This window comes from Nelumbo lutea, chromosome 2 (assembly GCF_056320005.1).
Source record: "Nelumbo lutea isolate HS-2025 chromosome 2, American lotus-T2T, whole genome shotgun sequence".
NCBI lineage: Eukaryota > Viridiplantae > Streptophyta > Magnoliopsida > Proteales > Nelumbonaceae > Nelumbo > Nelumbo lutea.
In genome coordinates this window covers 45,270,168-45,289,988 of record NC_142685.1, presented here as the reverse complement: position 1 = coordinate 45,289,988, position 19,821 = coordinate 45,270,168, and the positions used below count along the sequence as shown (strand labels likewise).

At 38.3% G+C, this 19,821-nt stretch overlaps 1 protein-coding gene across 1 annotated transcript; it reads right to left on the bottom strand.

The window, feature by feature from the left end:
• Positions 1-554: 554 nt before the first annotated feature.
• Positions 555-19,320, bottom strand: LOC148870302 (uncharacterized). Its single transcript, XM_088969549.1, has 11 exons — positions 18,589-19,320; positions 18,190-18,498; positions 17,990-18,098; positions 17,766-17,859; positions 15,262-15,349; positions 15,094-15,177; positions 4,193-4,289; positions 4,000-4,087; positions 3,715-3,820; positions 3,545-3,637; positions 555-1,301 (listed from the first exon to the last, which is right to left on the bottom strand). Exons 1-11 carry the CDS (start codon positions 18,754-18,756, stop codon positions 903-905), a joined length of 1,635 nt encoding a protein of 544 aa, XP_088825675.1. The 5' UTR covers positions 18,757-19,320; the 3' UTR covers positions 555-902.
• Between the last annotated feature and the right edge of the window lie 501 nt (positions 19,321-19,821).

Below are 19,821 nucleotides of genomic sequence, written 5' to 3'. Positions count from 1 at the left end.
ATATAAGGTGGGACTGGGAACCACATCATTTAGTTCTAAACAAAATAAAACAAAGAATAAATTATGACTCACTTTCGCTTCAGATTTAACTAAGCTTATCTCACTTTTCCATATATTTACATCAGTGCAAATGTTTGCTTTGCACTGCAAACAAACTGAAGCCTTGGTTAATGAAAAAATAGCATCAGGGAAGAAATGCAAATCCATAACGGTGGGTCCTTCGCTGCTACTCTGCGTGGCTCAAAATGTTGCGATGGTACGGTGTATATTGGACTTTTCCTAGAATGAAAGTATGAAACACAATGAACGCAGACTAAGGCTGTAAGTTTTAGGTAATACAGTGAAGCAGATAACCAACTCAGACTTAATTATGAAATCCCTTTTATCTACCATAGAAAAAGATTTAAGGCTGCTGTGGATGCAATAATATAAGAATGAAGAACTGTACAGCAATGTCTAAGCAAAGAATTGTCCACACTGACAGTCTTCCCAAACAAACAGCAAGCCGTAAGCTCACTCTGAGCATACTGTGCAAGAAGTAAATAATGATGATCTGGTGAAAGAGCAACTTCTGTTATTCTTTTTAGTCTTAGCAACATTTGTATAGCCTGTTCATGTTTGCTTACAACCTTTGATGCCCTCCCCCTCAGTGCCATAACTGGCAATTTATCCCTATGAATATACAAGGTAAAAAAAAGAACCCGTAAATTATTCACCGCAAGCACATCGAGTAATGGACCCAATGACTTGATAAACTTAAAAAGTGCTCATTGCTCAATACAGGGCAAGTGGGCAACCCATCAGATGGAAACACCTCAAATACAGTCAGGTTAGCAAATGAAGATGCAATCCTGTAACAAAAGACAACCGCCAACTTCGTCTGCCAATAATGTTCTCAAAGACTACTGCTTGTAACTAGAGTTGCCAACTTTGCCTGACAATAGTGACTTATCCTTTGCGCTAGAACTTAGTGGAGTATCTGAGTTGCTTGACTGGCTTTCAGCGTACCCTGGTCTCATCCAGATTTTCACATGCCCTTCCCGGCATACAGTAAGAACCGATTCTTGAGTGAATATCAACCCAGATAGGGGTTCTGAATGGACTCGGTGTGCAACTAGTGGGGAAAGCTTTGGCACATCTCGCATGCTTGGAGCTGGTTGGAGAGTACCAATTGGGCAAACGCTGTCCCAATGAGAGGACTGGCTTCCAGTGCTATATGTGGGAGATCCACCAGGGGGGCATCTGCGCAGGGGTACCACAATTTCATCCATTACCAGGTCCCACAAAAGCAACTGTGTGTCCTGCTCACAAACACAGGGTTGCAACCAGAGTAGCTCAGTGGATAATATATTGCTATATCTAGGAATTTGGCAAAAAGACAGTCTAATATCAAATAGCATACCAACACAAAAACTGGAATTAGAAATGAAATGTCACCAAGTTGATTATTAATCTGGACACTTTGCTAATATCTTCAGCGTCAAGATGAATTAATATCCATTTTCTTTTGATAAGTGAAGAATTAGTATCCAATAGCATTTTTTTTTATCATTGAACTTAAAAATGTGCCAATCCTGTTTCCCTCCCCCTCTTCCCCTCTCAAATGCCTCGGTAAATTACAAAAAAGAATGATAATCCATTGCCTTCTTACCAGAAGGCAAAAGAGAAATAACTCATGGTTGAGAAGAAACAATTCTTTGGTGATTAAAAGTAGAGAAGAAAAAAATGCTCAAATAAACTCAGTCATGCTGCAGTAAATAAATACATTTCAGACATCTTCCTCCTGCCTTTCTATGCATAAAATAACGACTTTTCAATTCATAACCCCTTGATTTCAGATGGACTGATATCAAGATGCTATCCAAAGCCAGAAACCATGTAAATGCTGACTCTTGGAGGGATATGATTCTCCAAATACCCTCAACATGTTTGGTAGCCCAGTTGTGTCATCATAAAGAACATAGCAATGGAATTCTGAAAAGAGACGTTTGACTTGGGAAAAAGTGTTTTATTGGAGATTATATGCATTGTTTTCCGTAGCATCCACTATCTGGTTTCCTTTGATATGACTACCTAATATAAACGGCAATGTCCCAAGTAGCTTCTCTAAAAGACCTCTATGCCACAGGTCCCATGTAAAACTTTGGTTGAAATCATGATTATCTATCTCCAGTAAAGTTCATAGAAGACAAACCAATACTCCCCCCCGCCCCCCATGGGCTCATCACCAGATGGTCCTATGGTCCTAGAACTTTCATTGTCCAAATATTTTTCTTTTTCTTCTGTCATGCCTGCATTACTAGGGAGCCAAAGTAGGTGTACCAGGCTTGAACCCAACGCACTAACTTCCAAATAGAATCCAACCACTAAATAAACTAAAAGATTAACCTAATTCCTTTTTCTGGAAGAAGGTAAAGTGAACCTAATTCCAAAATCAACATATGCTTCTGTTTGACAACAATTCTTGGGACCAAATTAATGAGCCTGTAACAAATTTGAACAGCTCCAGTCATTCATCAAATTCCTCATTGTGCCCCACATGCTTAATTGGCCTCTGATTTGTCATGGTCCTTTACTGACTATAAACATCGTGACATGCATCCAGATGTTTATGGGTTGAAGCGAATGCATTGATTATCTCTGAAAACCATATTCTGATGCTATGGCATTACAGACCTTGGTTATATCAAAAACCCGATACCCCACATCTCTCATATACATCCTTCCCTCTCTTTTTGCAATGAAACTCATCTTTTTCTCAAAATAAAAAGGAATGAATCTCCATTGCCTAGCTTAAGAAACAGAGAATTTAATTTATATCGAGTCATAGCATAAAATTGATCACAAATCACCCCAATATAGTTAAAACATTACCTAGGCATTGACCAGGTGACCACCTAGGCATTTTATAAGCCATTTACCTAGATGACCAACTAGACGGGTGGCACAGAAATATTGTAAGCATCTTATTATTCATCAAAAAAATGATATAAACATCTTAGTGGGGCAAATAACTAAGCCCCCTTTATAAATTGATAGTAGTCTTTATTCTATTTTAATTTTTTGATCGGTAACTCGTAGAATTTTATTAATGTATCAGTAATATACAGTGTAAATATACAAAGATGTACAAGTCTTATAATCTTGATAGCAGTGTCTATAAAGCTAGGCTTTTAACCCCTACTGTATGTATTCATATTTTCTCTTGACCAGGGAAGTCTCAAAAATCTTGTCATTTTTTCCTAAAATTCAGTTGTAAGTTGTCATTCAATCATTTACTGAATTAATTTCAATATATATATATATATATATATATTTATTGCTTAGGTGCTTAGTTGTTGCCTAGGCATTAGCTCATCTTCCCAGCCTAAAATATCCAAGAGTCACCTAGCCACATTAACTTAAACTGCATTTCCTTGTTAACAAGCCAACATAAAAATAATACCATGCACATCAAACCTACATGATTGATGATCACTTAATCTGCCAACTAATAAATTGAAAGGAGATAAACAAACAGTAATTCTATAGAAATTTTACATACCTGACCAACAGAACCAAAGCGGTACATGACATTTTCCCCTGTTCCATCTGGAGTGGGTGATGACCAGTACGAGTCAAAAGCAACTCCACTGACCTGCCAATCACCCGATCTAAAATGTATCAGATGACAATGTAAAAGAAATTATAGCAACTACAACAGTTGCAACTTACCCAAGAATTGTGTCCTTCACCCCATGCTACTACCTTCCGATCTTCCATACTCCAGACTTGTACCAAGTCATCTTCACCTCCAGTCAAAATGTATTTCCCATCCATGCTGACAAGAACATACTGTCAGCTGCTATTTTCTTCACAAAAACTTTAGCGGTTGTCAAGAAGGGGGTGGGGACTGATTTCAACAAATATGGTAGAGCAAAAAAATAAAAAAATAAAAATAATAATATACTTGAACAACCTATAACCTCCTAAAGATCACATATCAGGACAAATTTATACCTCCATGCACAACACAGTAGAGCACCATAGTAGCTTTTTCCACCACATATTAACTGTTCTCTAGAATAGTCAAATACCCGCAAGTAACCTGGCATGTGAAATACAATCTCATAATTTCTGGATTATCAACATTTAGTACAAATTCAATGTGAAATGGTATTATTGCAATCCAAAGAGTACATAAACACAATACCATCTCTTCCAACAGTTGCCAAATACATGCCATCTGTTGAGAAAACAATGCTATTGATTGAACCTTGGCAAATGTGCCATCTAGCAACTGGGTTACTCTGCAAGTAATCATAAAAAGTCAATAGCTATAAAATAGGTAGAAGCTCTCCAATTTGAATACAAATTCTCCAACAGAAAAAACATCTGACTTTACTCAAATAGAAAGCCTACATCATAGTTTTCAAGGCACCAAGGTGAAGCTAGGCGATAGTGGGGCACCTTGTCATCTAGTCGCCTAGGTGGGCACCTAGGCAATGGGATTTTTTTTTTTAATAAAAATCATGAATCCTAGGGTAATTCCCTAGCAAACAGCAAACATATTTCATTATTAACTGTCTATAATTTTCATAAAAAATGCATAATCTTCATTTAAAACATAGAAAATCAACATATTCATGAAAAAATAGATGAAAAGAAATTTAAGACAATAGAAGGATTGGGCCTCTATTTTTGTCCTTGGAAAAGAAGAAAAGAAAAGAAAGGATGAAAGCACAAAAACCAATATGTGTTAATTGGGTAAAATTTAGAATTCTTCTGCTTATTAGTTCAGATTTTGAAGTCTTCAAGGCTTCAAGAGAGTATAAATCTTGATTGAACCCTAACACAAGAAAAATAATAACAAAGAAACTAGTATTTTAACTCAAAACTGAATAATTTAATTTAATAATGTTTGTTTTATTGTTATAATCTCAGAAAGTTAAGAATATAAAAGTATCCAACAGCACTGTGTAAAAAATATCATGGCAGTTAAGTGAGGCAACCCTCCATGAGCACCTTATTGCTTAGGCGTCACATGTTAGGCTACCTTCATATTTCTTGGTATTCCCAGTAAGGTAGTGGATCCTAGAGGTAGTTTCCATTTCATCATATGATAGCAGATAGTTCATGTCTCATTGAGGCATAGTTGTCAAGGCGACAACGCACCCTTGGAGGCTCGCCTTGTTTAATTGCCAAGCAGTTTGTACATTGTGTTATAAAATACTTTTATATTCATAATTTTTTGAGATTATAATTATAAAATAGATATTATCAAACTAAAATGTTCATCTCGTGTGCTTATATACTAATTTCTTTTTATTATTTTCTCATTTGTTAGGGTTTAATCACCGCAAAAATTGCCAAATGCTGTATTGAACCCTCAAAGACTTCAAAACCTGAATAAATAAGGAAGAACTCAAAATTTTGTCTAATCAACACATTTTCTTCTTCCACATCTTATTCTTCTTCCTCTACCTTTACTTTTCTCCTTTTCCTATAACAAAAATTGGGGTTCAGCCCCTATGTTTTTTGAATTTTCTGTTCTTTCTTCTTTTTCTTCTCATGAATATGTTGATTTTCTATACTTTAACATGAAGTTTATACTTTTCTTATGAAAATTATGGATAATTATTAAGGAAATATGGTTATGGAACCTAGGGAACTACCCTAGGATATATGTCTTTTACTTGCATAGTGGCATCCATTGCCTAAGCGATGCCTAGGCGACAAGGTGACAAGGCACCCCCTGCCTTGGCAATTCTTGATTGTCATAGTAAGGTAGTAAACCTAAGTGGTAGTCTCTATTTTTTCACATGGTAGGTTGTTTTGTATCATACTATCATTTGAGGTAGGTAAAATGCATGCACTCATAGGATGATTTGATTTTCATTTGATTATTAGGATTTCTATGTTTTATTGTAGGGTTGCAAGAAAGTGTTGTGGCCATGTGAACTCATCGAAACTAAACTACCCATGCATGCACTCACTGGGTGATTTGGATTTTCATTTGATTGATAGCATGCTTGTGTTTTATTAGAGGGTTACATGAAGCGTCATGGTCATTTGAATTAACCACTCAACATGTTAGCCTACCTTGATATTTTTCAATTGTCATAGTAATGGAGTAGACCATAGAGGCAATTCTTATTTTTTTAGATGTTAATAGGTTGTTGGTGTGTCATTTGGGGTAGCCAAAGCAGGACGAACTCATTTCATTATTTGGTTTTTCATTTGATTAATAGCTTATTAGAGGATCACAAATAAGTGTTGCAACCATGTGAACATATTGAAACTAAATCACCTAGGCAAGTACTCAGTAGGTGATTTGGTTTTTCAATTGGCTGATAAAATGTTGCATTTTATTGGAGGGTTAACCAATGCAAACTCATTGCTCCACATGTTAAGTTATCTTTGCATTTTCTTTTTTCATTGTTAAAGGCAATGGGCCTATGTCCTACTTAGGCCTTCCATTAGGGACAAATCCTAGGGAGAATAGATTTTGGACCCTAGTGCTAGAAAAGTTTGAGAAGAGATTAGCTTCGTGGAAGAAGAATTACATCTCTTTGGGAAGGAGAATCACCTTAATAAGAACTACATTGGCTAACTTACCCACTTACTTCCTTTGTTTTAAGATACCACCTAGGGAAGCTAGGAAGTTGGAGAAGTTGATGAGAGATTTCCTGTGAGAGTCGAGACAAGGAAAAAAGATCATTTGATTAAATGGGCAATTGTTTGTATAAGTAAAGAAGAGGGGGGTTTGGGAATAAAGAGGGTGGTTGAAATAAATGAAGCTCTGTTGGGGAAATGGCCGTGGCGATGGCCATTGGAAAGCGGCATGAAGTGGTGGGAAGCATTCATGGGAGTTCAGAGAATGGGTGGATGCTCGCGTATCAAGGCCGGCTAACTTGGCAGCACCTTGGAAGGTCATTCACAACACCCTTCCTCAATTTCTCAGGTTTGTCAGGTATGAAGCTTGTTTTGGAAATGCTGCCCAATTTTGGGAGGACATCTAGGTAGGAAACACCCCTCTAAAGGACCTTTTCCCTTCGTAAATTCATGTTTCATTGTATAAAAAAGAGGTGGTCTCAAAATGTCTCATCTTCGGGAACACCTATGGCTCCTAATTGGGATCTCGAGTTTCGTACGGGATTAAGGGATGATGAAATTGAATCCCTCTCTGACTTGCTTTGTTGCCTTAATCAGGTTTGCTCGGATCCCTCCAAGCCAGACAAAAGGGTGTGGGCTCCTAGGCCCAAAGGGACCTTTACTTGTGCTTCTTATTTCAAGTCCATCTCTTAGTCTTTTGTCCAATAGCTTTTTCCGTCAAAGGAAATTTGGTGCGGCCTAGCTCCCCCAAAGATTATGGCTTTTTGTTGGGAAGTGTACTATGGGAAAGTAAACACTTTAGATAACTTACAAAAGAGAAGACCTTTCCTTTGTATTTCTCCAAACTAGTATACCCTCTGTAGAGCTCATGGGGAGGATTGTTACCATCTACCAATATCTCATCCATTTTCTACAACTCTCTCTTTGATAAAGTGTCGATCCACTTCAATATGCTTAGTTCTATCATGTTGTACCGGATTATGGGCAATGTTAATAGCAGCCTGATTATCACAATACAGCATGAGGGGCTTCTCATAAGCAATACCCAACTCCTCAAATAGGGATTTCAATCATAACACTTCAGCCACACCATTCACCATAGACCTATATTCAGCTTTAACACTGGAGCGAGCAACAACATTTTGTTTCTTACTTCTCCAAAAAACAAAATTTCCTCCTACAAAAGCACAATACCTAGAGGTAGACCCCCTATCATCAACACATCTAGCCCAATCAACATCTATGTAAGCTTCTATTTTTATGTGACCATTGTCTTTGAAGAGTATACCTCTACCTGGACATCTCTTCAAATATGCCAATATCCTCTCAATTACAAGTAGGTGAGTGGTTCTAAGGGAATGCATATACTGGCTAACAACATTGACTGCATAAGAGATGTCTAGTCGTGTGAGACAAAGATAGAGAACTTTTCCATCCAACTGTTGGAATGTAACTTTATCTTCAAGAGGCTCTCACACCTTTTGCACTGATCTTGTGATTTTGTTCAATAAGTGTGTCAGTAGGCTTAACACTTAGCTTCACAGTTTCTTCCAAAAGATAAAGAGCATACTTCCTTTGGGAAACACAAATCCCATGTTTAGACCGTGCAACCTCAATACCCATGAAATAACGTAGCTCTCCCAAGTCTTTGATCTCAAATGCTTGGTGAAGGAGTTGCTTAAGAGAGTCAATCGCACAGGTATCACTTCCTGTCACCACATATACAACAAGTAGGGTCAAGGAGGAATTCGCTTTCTTAATAAAAAGAGTGTGATCTAATTGTAAATGCACATAGCTGAATTTTTCAAGAGCCTATCTAAATCTATCAAACCAGGCTCTAGGAGACTATTTCAGTCCATATAAGGCATTATTAAGCCGGGAGACCTTTCCTGCTTCTACACTATAAAATCCAGGAAATGACTGCATGTACAACTTTTCTTGCAAGCCACCATTGAGAAAGGCATTTTTAGCATCCATCTCAAACAATGGCCATGAGAAATTGGCTGCAAGAGATAGTAAAACTCTAATAGTGTTCATCTTTGCTACTGGTGCAAAAGTCTCCAAATAGTCTATGCCATATGTTTGTGTAAAAAACCCCTTTGCAACTAATTTGGCATTATATCTTTCAATGGAACCATTAGCATTATGCTTCACTGTAAACACCCATCTACACCCAACCAGTTTCTTCCCTTTAGGCTGATCAACTAACTCCCATGTATTGTTCTTCAAAAGAGCATCCATTTCTACCTTCATTGCATCTTTCCACTCAAGTACTGACAAGGCTTCCTACACTGTTCTGGGAATGGGAATAGCAACAATGGATGCCAAGAAAGACTTGTAGGATGGAGACAAATGATCATAAGACAAAAACTGGGAAATACAATGAGTTGTAGATGAGGTACAATGGTGTTTCCCTTTATAGACTGCAATGGGAAGGTCAAGATCATCCAACAGAGGAGAAGGCTCAAAAATGGAAGGCATTTCATCTATAGTGGAAGATAAAGGAACTGTGGTACCTGGATCTAGATCCACAGAGAGAATTGGAATTGGCCTAAACTGCTGATGACCGAAATCAACTTGCCTCCACCGCTTGTGATATACCCTCTAATCCCGGCACCTCTGACAGCCCTCCTCACTACACTCCCCTTTAGTGATTGGGACAAGTAATGGAATTTCTAATGAATGAGACCCCACCTTACTACTCTCCCCCTGAGGAAAAACCCTAGGATAATAGGGTACATCCTCAAAGAAAGTGACATCCATAGAAACAAACTGTTTCCAAGAAGTAGGTTCATAGCAGCAATGCAATATCCCTTTTAAGTTTGTGCATACCCAAGGAAAATGCATTTTAAGGATTTAGGATCAAATTTGGAACGATGAGATCCAAGAATTTGAACGAAGCAAATACATCCAAAGGTCTTAAGGGGAATAGTAAACAACTCTTTATCAGGATATAATAGGGTGAATGGAACTTTCATGTCTAGAACCCATGAAGGAACTCGGTTGATGAGATTCACAGCTGTATGAACAACATCTCCCCAGAAACGTATAGGCACATTAGAGTTAAGCATAATGCTTCTAGCCACCTCCAATATATGCCTATTCTTCCTCTCAACAACCCCATTTTGCTGAGGTGTATGGGGATAGGTGTTCTAGTGGATAATTCCATGGTCAAAGAAATACGAGGCCAATGGTTTTGCAAAATACTCTTTAGCATTATCAGATATGAAAATTTTTATTTTGACCCCAAACTGGGTTGAAATCATTTGATGGAAGATCCAGGTTAAGGTAGGAACCTCATCTCGAGAATGCATAAGGTAAACCCATGAAAAATGAGTATAGTCATCAACAATCAACAAGAAATATCTGTATCCCCCCATAGCAATGATGTAATATGGTCCCCAAACATCAATATGCACAATTTCAAAAGGAACACTACTTCTTTTATTACTCAAAGGATAGGTTGTTCTACAAAATGCTTTGCAAGTTCACAACTTTCACATTTCAAACTAGACATCTGGAATGACTCAAACAATCTGGGAAACAAACTCTTCAAAGAACTAAAAGATAAATGACCTAACTGATTATGCCAAAGCATAACCTGACTCACAGACTGAGAAACAAAACACCTCCCAACTTCACTATCTTCCCCATGTGAGCTCCCTCCAAACAGGTAGATTCCATTCGTCTCACGGCCAATCCCAATCACCTTCCTTGTCTTCAGATCCTTAAAAACACATCGATTGGGAAAAAAAGGTCATTGGACAATTTTGGTTTTTAGTGATGCTACTAACTGAAAGCAAGTTAGTACCAAGTTTAGGAACATGTAAAATTGAGGACAAAGAGATGGCATTAGACAATTTAATATATCCTCCCTTGTCAGAAATGGGAACAAGGGAGCCATCAACAATACACACTTTGTCTCTACCTAAGGATATGTGATAAGTGGTAAACAGTGAGAACAAGCCAATCACATGGTCAGATGCACCTGAATCTATCACCCAACAAGGTTCAATGTTACTTGGGGCTGAGGCATGATATGCTAAAGCCTGTGTACCTGAATGAGCAAATGCTGAAGTGGGAGTAGTAGATGTTGTAACTAGTGGCTGAGATAAGGATGCTGAATTGCCAACTTCACTCTCCAACCGAGTCAGAGCAAACCAGACAACAGCTAAGGTGTCTAGGGATGTGGCTCTTGTGCTAGATGAGGGTGCACCATCAGTAGTAACAACCACATTGGCATTTTCCCTTTTGTTTTTGAGTTTTGTTGGAATTAGATGTGGATGTAACTTCCAACATGTGTCTTTAGTATGCTTTGGTTTCTTGTAATGTTCACACACTAGCTCCCTCTTATCTTCTTTATTCATATCCCTCTCCTTGTCACCCCCAAACTTTGGTTTCACACTTTCACTGCTGCTAAGGCCGATTCCAATGGTTGATGCTGCAACATAACCTTTCTCCTACTTTCTTTACTGTGCACTAAAGAGTAAGCTTGTGACAAGGTCACACTTTCTCTAGTGAGGAGTTGTCCCACAATATCATATTTAGAATTCAGACCGGCTAGGAATTCAAAAACCCTATTGGTTTCAACTTGTTTTCCGTAAGTTTGTGCATCCCGCTGACTTTCCCACTCAATTGTCTCTAAATGATCAATTTCATGCCACAAATATTTCAAAGTGGAGAAGTAAATTGAAACTGGTTTATCTCTTTTCTTAAGGTTGCTTACTCCACATTTCAGCTCATAGGCCCTAGCAACATTAAGTGGTTGAGAGTAGGTTTCTTTCATAATGTCCCAAATCTCCTTAGCAGTTTTTGTCCACAAGTAATTTTGGCTAATGTGAGGCTGCATGGAGTTGCACAGACAAGTCATAACCAAATAGTTCTCCTGAACCCATTTGGCATAGGTTGGGTCCTCCTTGGTTGGTTCCTTCACATCCCCCAACAGATAGCTCAGTTTTCCTCTACCCCCAATAGCCATCATGGCTGACTAAGCCCATTCCAAGTAATTTGATCCATCAAATTTGACAGTGGTAATATGAAATGTGTTCTCAGTCATGTTACCAGAACCACCAGCCCCCAAAACACTTCCACCTTGATTCTTAAACTCCATTCCTGCCATCTCTTTCAAGAGATTGATCAATAAGAAACCATTTTAGTGCTGAAACAGGTGTAATTGCACCCAGAACTTGCTAACAGCCGACCTAGAAGGATGAAATAAGTTCGGCTATCACCTAGAAATATTGGAACAGGTCTAATAGTCTCCCAGAAACCAATATTACTCAGTCTGAAATACTGTAGCAGGTCTAACTATTACCCAGGAATTGACAACAGTCATAAATTTAGGGTTTAAAACTGATAACTGGACGTAGGTCAAGAGAAAACCCTAAAAAATCAGGAGAAAATAGAAAACTCCCACCCGCATCTTTCAGATTATTCAAAGCAGACTTTGGTTGAAGTCGATCTCAAAAACAAACACAAACTCACTCAGAAAAGTCTGGCCACCACCTCCAAACCACTGAACTTTCTTCCTTTCCTCTAATTCTTCCTAATCACTGGACACCTTCCAAGGCTCTATGATCCCTTGGGCATCTGCTGCACTCTGCCAGCAATCTCCAAGAACCAGCTGATTGACTTATCTCTGCTAAAACTTCCAACCCTAGGAAGTTCTCATGTAGTCGGCCTGATTAGACTCACATGAGAAGCCCTAGGTTGGCTCTGATACAAACTTGTGTAGTAAGACTGCAATCAGTCCTAGTTGTAATGTAAAATAAACAAGAAAGAAAGTTGAGAATAAGAGAAGAAGAGAAGGAGAAGACGAAGAGAAGAAAATCAAAAAGAGTGTGGGTCATAACTAAGATTGATGCCCCACTCAGCTATTTATATTAATAGTTAAAATAGGGTAAAAAACCAGAATTACCCCTACTGCTTACATAAGCTAAGAAATAATAGAAACAGAAAACAACTACCAACTACCACTAAGTAACATAAATAGACAAACAGTAGTGGGGACCACATTATTGTTCTACATCTCTACACAAACCAATTGGGGTAGAGCATTTGATAAATGAAGGGGATTCTTAGGTGGTGGTGGGCTGGTTAAAAAACCCTGAGGATGCTATATGGTGCTACAAGAATGAAATTAAGAAATTTAATTGGCTGACAAGGAATATGTTGGTTTCTATACAGTGGGTGGGGAGATCAGCAAATGCTTTGGCTGATGTGTTAGCCAAACAAGGGGTAAATAGGGAAGAACTGTTTTGGGCTCAGCTGTGACTTCTATAATTTATTCCTAGTTTACTTGTAAGCTTCTAGGAGGGACTGCAGCTTGCACCTCTCCATGGGAAGTTGAACGAAATTACAATTCTAAATCACTTTCTGAATTAATAAAAAGTTTACTATTACTCATTAAAAAAAAGTAAGGCAGTGGGCCCTAGAGGCATAGTTTGCCAAGTGTCAAGGCTAGGTTAGGTGATGGGTTTTTTTTTCTTTTTGTTTTGAATAAAACCAATCTTTCACTATTAATTGTTGCCTAGTCACCTAGGTGATGGTTTTTCTTGAATAAAGTCACCTCCTAGACACCAAGGGCCCTCCCATAAACCTCTTGTTGCAAAAAGCTCCTCCCAAAACAAGTTTCTATCTCTATAGGAATTAGGACCATAGACATTAGTTAAAGCCCATTCTCTTCCATCAGAGGATCTTTTGTCTTTTAAAGAGACTGAGAATTGGACCACCAGTTCCTCCACACATTCTAATTCTTCATTCCTCCAGATTGTTAGAATGCCCCCTGAAGCTCCCCAAGAGGGGAGTGGGGACATAGGACAAGCTTAGTCCCCTAGCTCACCGAATGCTTCTAATCCATCTTGGATCTACATCACATCTGGCTTTTCCTTCCTAATAACACTCCTTATTTTATCCTTCTCTTCTTGGCACTTCCTAAACCTCTCACATTCCAACTTAATCTTCATTGAGTCAATTTAAAGGCCCCAACTAAAATTTCTTTTTTCTTATGACCCCCCTTTTCTCCTTTCCTTTCTCCTGCTCTCTTCCTTTTCACAGACCATTCCACAATGGATCTTTTCTATCTCACTCTTCTTTCTTTTCCTATGCTTTCCCCCTTTCCTGTCCCTCTTTCCTTTCAACTATCTTTTTTCCTTTCTTCTCTTATCTCCAACTTGTTCAAGAGAATCAGTTCTCTCCGGAATGACTGAACTGAATTTACCTGGGTGTTGTCTTGTACTTGATGTTCAAAGTGCTCTACCCCTTCCCTCTCAAATTTCTTTTCTAAGACCAAGGCTGTCATATTTTCAAGGATTAGATTTACTACTCTTCCCCTAAATCCTCCTTGTCTAGACTTTCCTCTCCCCAATAAAATAACAAATGGAAAAATGATCTATCCACTTGCAATTGCTATATCAGTGTTGCATGGACTCTTCTAAGTGTATGAAGTGTCCTTGTTTGACATGCATCAGATACTGACGCTCCATAGATTCTTCTTGGACTCTTCAACATAACATTTCCCTTATCAACATTTTTATTATTAGACATAAATGAATAGCTAATATACGCAATGAATGTCATTTTTCAGAAATCATTATTAAGTAACAAAGATAAAATTCTTTACCTTTTAGTATAGGTATATAATGTTTAGAATTTGAAACATGGACTATTTTAATGGTTTATACTTTCTATAGATGTATCCTGAGTCCTTGTTTTTTCTTGTCAAGTCAAACTCCCAGATGCACATTGGGTTCTGATTTCCATGCCATGCTCATGCAACAGCAACACTGACTTCAATAGGTTAAAAAGAGGGTTGTTTTTTACGCATTTCACTACTTCAACCCATGCATCTTCTCTGCAATCGAGGTGTCTCAAAACCTCGCTTGGAAATCAAAACCTTCCTCTTTTTTTTTTTTTTTGATATCTTCTTAAGGGCTACACAACGGGGGGTAGCCCATCCCCCAACCCAGGTACAGGCAGGATTCGATCCCAAGTCTCCGCTACGACCAACAGGAGACCTTACCAACCATCTAGTTGGCACCATAAATCAAAACTTTTCTCTTGAAAGTTGAGTTTTATTGTGGCCTATAATTGCCCAATATAGAACCTGCTTAAAAGGGTTCAACTACATAAATTAATATCCACTCCAAATAATAAATATCCATATTCCATAGACGAACTAAATATAGTGCTAATTATGCAGTTCATGATCGTTAATAGCTTTTCAATCTTGTATAGTTATTTCAACAGCAAATTCTTCTTGTCTATCTCCAGAGATTACTATTTTATCTGAAACAGAACTAGAATAGCATCTCTTTGCATAAATTGAACATAGACAAAAGGAATCAGAATGCCAGTAAGAAGTTCAATCATACTTTTTGTTAGAGGATTGGATTGTATAGTCATGCTTCCGTACACCATTTACATCCTCTCACATACAGTCTTCTAATTTTCAGTATAACAAAAATTCATTATCTTCTGAAAACTTAATGTCAAGATTACCTTACTTGATCGGGCATGTGCAACCGAAAATTGTGTTTGGTCCTTGATAACAGGGAATGAAGAATCACCAGTACCATCCTTATTCTAAAACAAATAATGGCATTCAGCACCAAAAGTCAGAAAAACACAGTTTTTAAACTGGGGTTTCAATTGACACTTAAGTATTACCTTTTCATAGACATATAAGTTTCCATCAGCATGAGCAACAACAAAAGCTCCATCGCCATCAGGTACCCATGCAACACCAGTGCATCGACTGTTGAAAAATAGTAGTCAATATCAATCTTAAAACTATAATTCAAGGTATTTAAAAGCTTTCCATATCATAGACAATGTCAATAAAATGGTTAATAATATTACCAGTGTTACAAAAGTGAATTAGTGACGGGATAGTAGACTTGAAATGGTGTTTACATTGAGGAAAAGATGTAGATAAGGTCATCTCAAAGATGATTAGTAGGCCAGGAAAGGGGGAAAAGAAAACCAAAGAAATTGTAAGCTGGTGCCTCCATTCACCACAATCACTAAGCACCAACCACCCATTTTTGCAAGGGTTGTTGTTAATGGTTTTAATAACCTTATCAAAGCTAAACCATTACTAGACTGAGCTAGGAGATCTTCCTTTGAATTGTTATTGTTGCATCGATTAGGCTGTGTGTTAGTGGGCCTATTTGTCTTATTTATGTTTCAGCTCAACCTTCCTTAGTAAATGACACTCCAAGTTGCTTGTCCTTTTTTTGATCAATATTGCTTGTCCTTTCAAACACTCTCCTCTTTCTTTCCTTCAAAATGCTCCAGCATATAGCAAATGGATTTTAGGTTCCATATAGTAAAATCCTTTACCCACCAACATTGGACAAGATTAGTGTAGTGATATTATCCAAAGCACCATTGAATTTTGATAATTTCAAAAAAAAGTGATGAAGTGGGTCCAATTCTTCAAAATAGTGAGTAATGAGTAAGAAATAGGAATTAGACTCCTCACTATCATTAAATAGCACAAATAAGTATTGCAACCTCCTTTGCTTCAAGATCGGGCATCCTCTTTCTAAATTCTTTTGTCCTTGTGACCCACATTAATATTGCAGCTGTGATGCTAATAAACCCAGGAACAAGATAAACAATTGGCAAGTAGAGAAACTAGAAGGAAGCATAAAACAGAGCAACACAAAGCACAAACAGAGATTTACATGGTTCTGCTTATATACTACGTCCATGAGCGTCAGAGGAGAAGAAATCCACTATCAAACAATGGAGATTACAATTAGTGTTCACAACCTTCTCACCAAAGCCCCAGCTCCCAATACACCTAAAGTTCCCTCTTCCTGTATCTTACACACTCTCCCGTTCTCTTTTCTTGGCACCCAATATGCAAAGTACAAGGCTATTTATATGATAAACCCCTAAATTGGGTTGGCCCCGCAAAACTGCTGAAAAACATATCTCATGAGTCCCACAAGATCTTGCTATGAGTCTAGAATCTAGCGAGACTGGAACCTACGAGTCATACTTGCAAGTCTGACCTGCGATTCCAGGCTACTATGAGACTATATGACTAGCAAGATGAGCTGTGAGATCAGATGACTAGTAAGTCCATATGAGGTGCAAGACTGGTTGACTAGTGAATCCATATAAGTTCTGAGACCAGATGACTAGCGAGTCCATACATTTTGCCTTTGGGGTTTTCCTCAACTTTGTTGGGTCAGGTCATGGAGCAAATTCATAACTGGAATTCAAGACACCAACACAACACTGCCTTATAGTCTATCAAGTATGTTGACTAAGAAGTTGACTTTCATGTCATTAACATAAAGGGTTCTAAACCACCTCATCAAAAAAAAATAATAATAATAACACCTCCTAACATTTGCCTTGTGACTGCTTGCTAAAATATCTAAATTGGGAAATCCTTCTTGTTGGGGAGAATTTCACACCAAATATTATCTGAAACAACAGTTGATCACCCTCTGCCACTTCAAATATATGTCTATTGAAATCGAATGAATTTTTGAGGATGCCACTCCATATGCTTGGGCCATATTTCTATCTGCAAGAATTAAATTTCTAACCATGATCATTGATCCATACTTGAATATTCAGATTAGTTACTCAACACTAATATGATGTTAAGATTCATAACCTTGGATCCACTTGGAGATTTTTCCCTAAGTAAACCTCAGATTAAAGTTAATTCAAACTCGGCCTTCATCATGATTATTCAAAGTAGTGAAAGCTCCCTAGCTCCCTATCTTCCACTTCCATCTCTCTCTCCTTTTGATTTTTTTTCCTCTTACTTCTACAACATCCTATACAGAAGGTGTTTCACCCCAATAATAACCCCAACCTTTAAGATGTAAAATCCAAGTTTCACTTAAGAAGAGTCCCACTAAAGTTCATCATAGTGCTGCTTGGGTGAAAAGCTGATCATAGTTTAACAATTCCTCATAAAGATTGACAAAAAATAAAATGATCACATATAAAACAAGTTGAAGTAAAAGCAAAATAGTAAAAAAGTCCTTGGCAGTTATTCCATCAAGTTTAAAATGCGACATAACAACATAAAGGGCACTAGGTGTGCCAGTTAACTTAACAAAATTAAGCACTGTTAACATCTAAAAGAATAACGGTTTTAACATATAAGAATGAAACGAATTTGGAGTTAAAGGTCTTGCCTGTTATTTACCGAACCATCTTTATTGTAATGTTGGGCCCCAACAAGCTTCTTTCCAACATCTTGCAATTGCTGTCTCAGTGATACCGAGTACACTGCAAAATGCACAAACACGAAAAATAAGACGAGACATGTAGTGGAAACCTCAAAAAGACAAGAAAACAAATCATTTATCAAGCTTCAAATCTAAACAATTTACTAACCAAAATATCTAAAACAATTTACCGTCTCCAGAGTTCAACCCAATAAGTAAGTCATGCCCATCCTTAGCTTCCGGATCAAAAGCATGGCAAACAGGGTTCGAATTGCTCAAATGGATAGATTTTATAGGATCCTACAACCCATATGCATAATTCTATTAAAAGATTGATTAGAAAAAAAATGGATATCCAGAAGAAACTAAAAAAGAAATACAAGAAAATTACCTTGTCTGGAGAATTCAAGTCACTAATGAAAATGGTATCACTGACATTAAAAATCAGGTAAGTCCCTTTGCCGTCATAATTCGAAAGGGCCGGTGGATTACTCGTACTGGAAGCTCCCAATGAACCAATTCTACTAGTTCCTGTAATGCATTTACTAGAACCATTTCCTCCAACAAAACTAAGTGTCCGGCTGCCATTCCCGCCTAAAAGCCTGGCCGCTGCTGATCTCACTGCGCTGCCGCTGCTCAGGCTCGAGGTCGGTGCTGACGGAACCGGCGCCGGTTTATCCTTGAGATGCGCAAGGGTTACCTGAACAGATGGATGGATAATTCAATATGGATATGGGCATCAATTCCGATAAATAGAGGGAAACAAACGAGAAAACCTTAGAATACCCACCTGAGTAGCAGCTTTGCTGTGTGCATAGTGAAGGAGACCGGCGGGATGAGTCTTCTCGTATTGAAGTTTGTAACGGCCTTCTGGGGTCTTGAAGTAGGTCTTCAGCCCCGGCGATTGAGCGTTTGCCGCTGATGAAGACATCATACCGCTGCTGCTGTTGTTGATCATACCCGCAACAATTGTTTGCGACGCATGAGATCATGGGTTCATGACAATGGAATCACTTTTCTCCTCGCTCTCAGTTCCTGGACGCTAGATACTCCTGCTACTCTTCTTCGTCCTCCCTCTTTTTCTGTCGCTTTTAGGCAATGACCATATCAAGAGCTCTGACTCTGTAAACCCCAATTCATCAAACACTGAAAATAGCTTTAGTCGAAGATCAACGGGGGAGCTAGTAATGAGCGTCTAAACTTTCGTCCTCCTCTCTCTTCTCTTTCTCACTGTTTCTTTCCTTTCTTTCTTTCTTTCTTCTTCTTCTTCTTTTCCAGTCGCAATTGTGAGCGGCCAACACGGACTCGGAAGATCCCTGACGTTGATTTTACTTATACTAATTGATGCATCATACTTTGCACAACTACCCTCAGGGACGCCGGAACGAATCATTCATCCCATCTCTGATCTCTCGATTCGGTTAGGAATCTTGGTTTGGTTCTTCAGTTTTTAGCCTTCTGATCGGAATTTTGATCAAAAGGATTCCCGTTCCCCAACGAGTTAATCTCCCATCTCAACTCCAAGGTTAGCACATCAGTTCAGTGGTGTATAAAATGGGAATTTCACATGAGCAATGCTAACGATACGAATTTTTTTCTCGTACTGTCGTACCCTTTACAAATGCACCATGCGGATAAGCGGATCGTGGAACATCGACATTGTGTCAACTAGAGCCAGAGCCCAGAGGCTCTCGGAACTTGGAAGTGGTAATAGCTGGCTCAGCGGCCCCGGCCCATCCCCGAGATAGGGCCGGACTGAGTCTGAGCCTAGGTGTGGCTGGGCCAGTGGCGAAAGCCTGTTAAGGCTGCACGTGGAAATGATGCAAATGGAGTGTAAATCCTGGCACAGGGTAAATTTGTACTCTGGTTTATTTTTGCCTATATTTGACAATACTACATTTATGCATTGACAAATGATAGACCAATGCATATTTACATTGATAATAAGATGTAAAAATACATCAATAAAAAAGAAATAAATTTGCATTCAAGTGGGCTTTTGATAAGAAAAAAGAAACATATG

Bases quoted from the DNA above. Each gene is read 5' to 3' on its own strand.
- LOC148870302 (XM_088969549.1), bottom strand. From the start codon at position 18,756: ATGATCAACAACAGCAGCAGCGGTATGATGTCTTCATCAGCGGCAAAC. The intron at 18,099-18,189 runs GTAATTTTCTTG...TATGGGTTGTAG, and splicing joins ACTTGAATTCTCCAGACAAG to GATCCTATAAAATCTATCCA. The intron at 4,088-4,192 runs GTATTGTGTTTA...TTCACATGCCAG, and splicing joins GGCAACTGTTGGAAGAGATG to GTTACTTGCGGGTATTTGAC.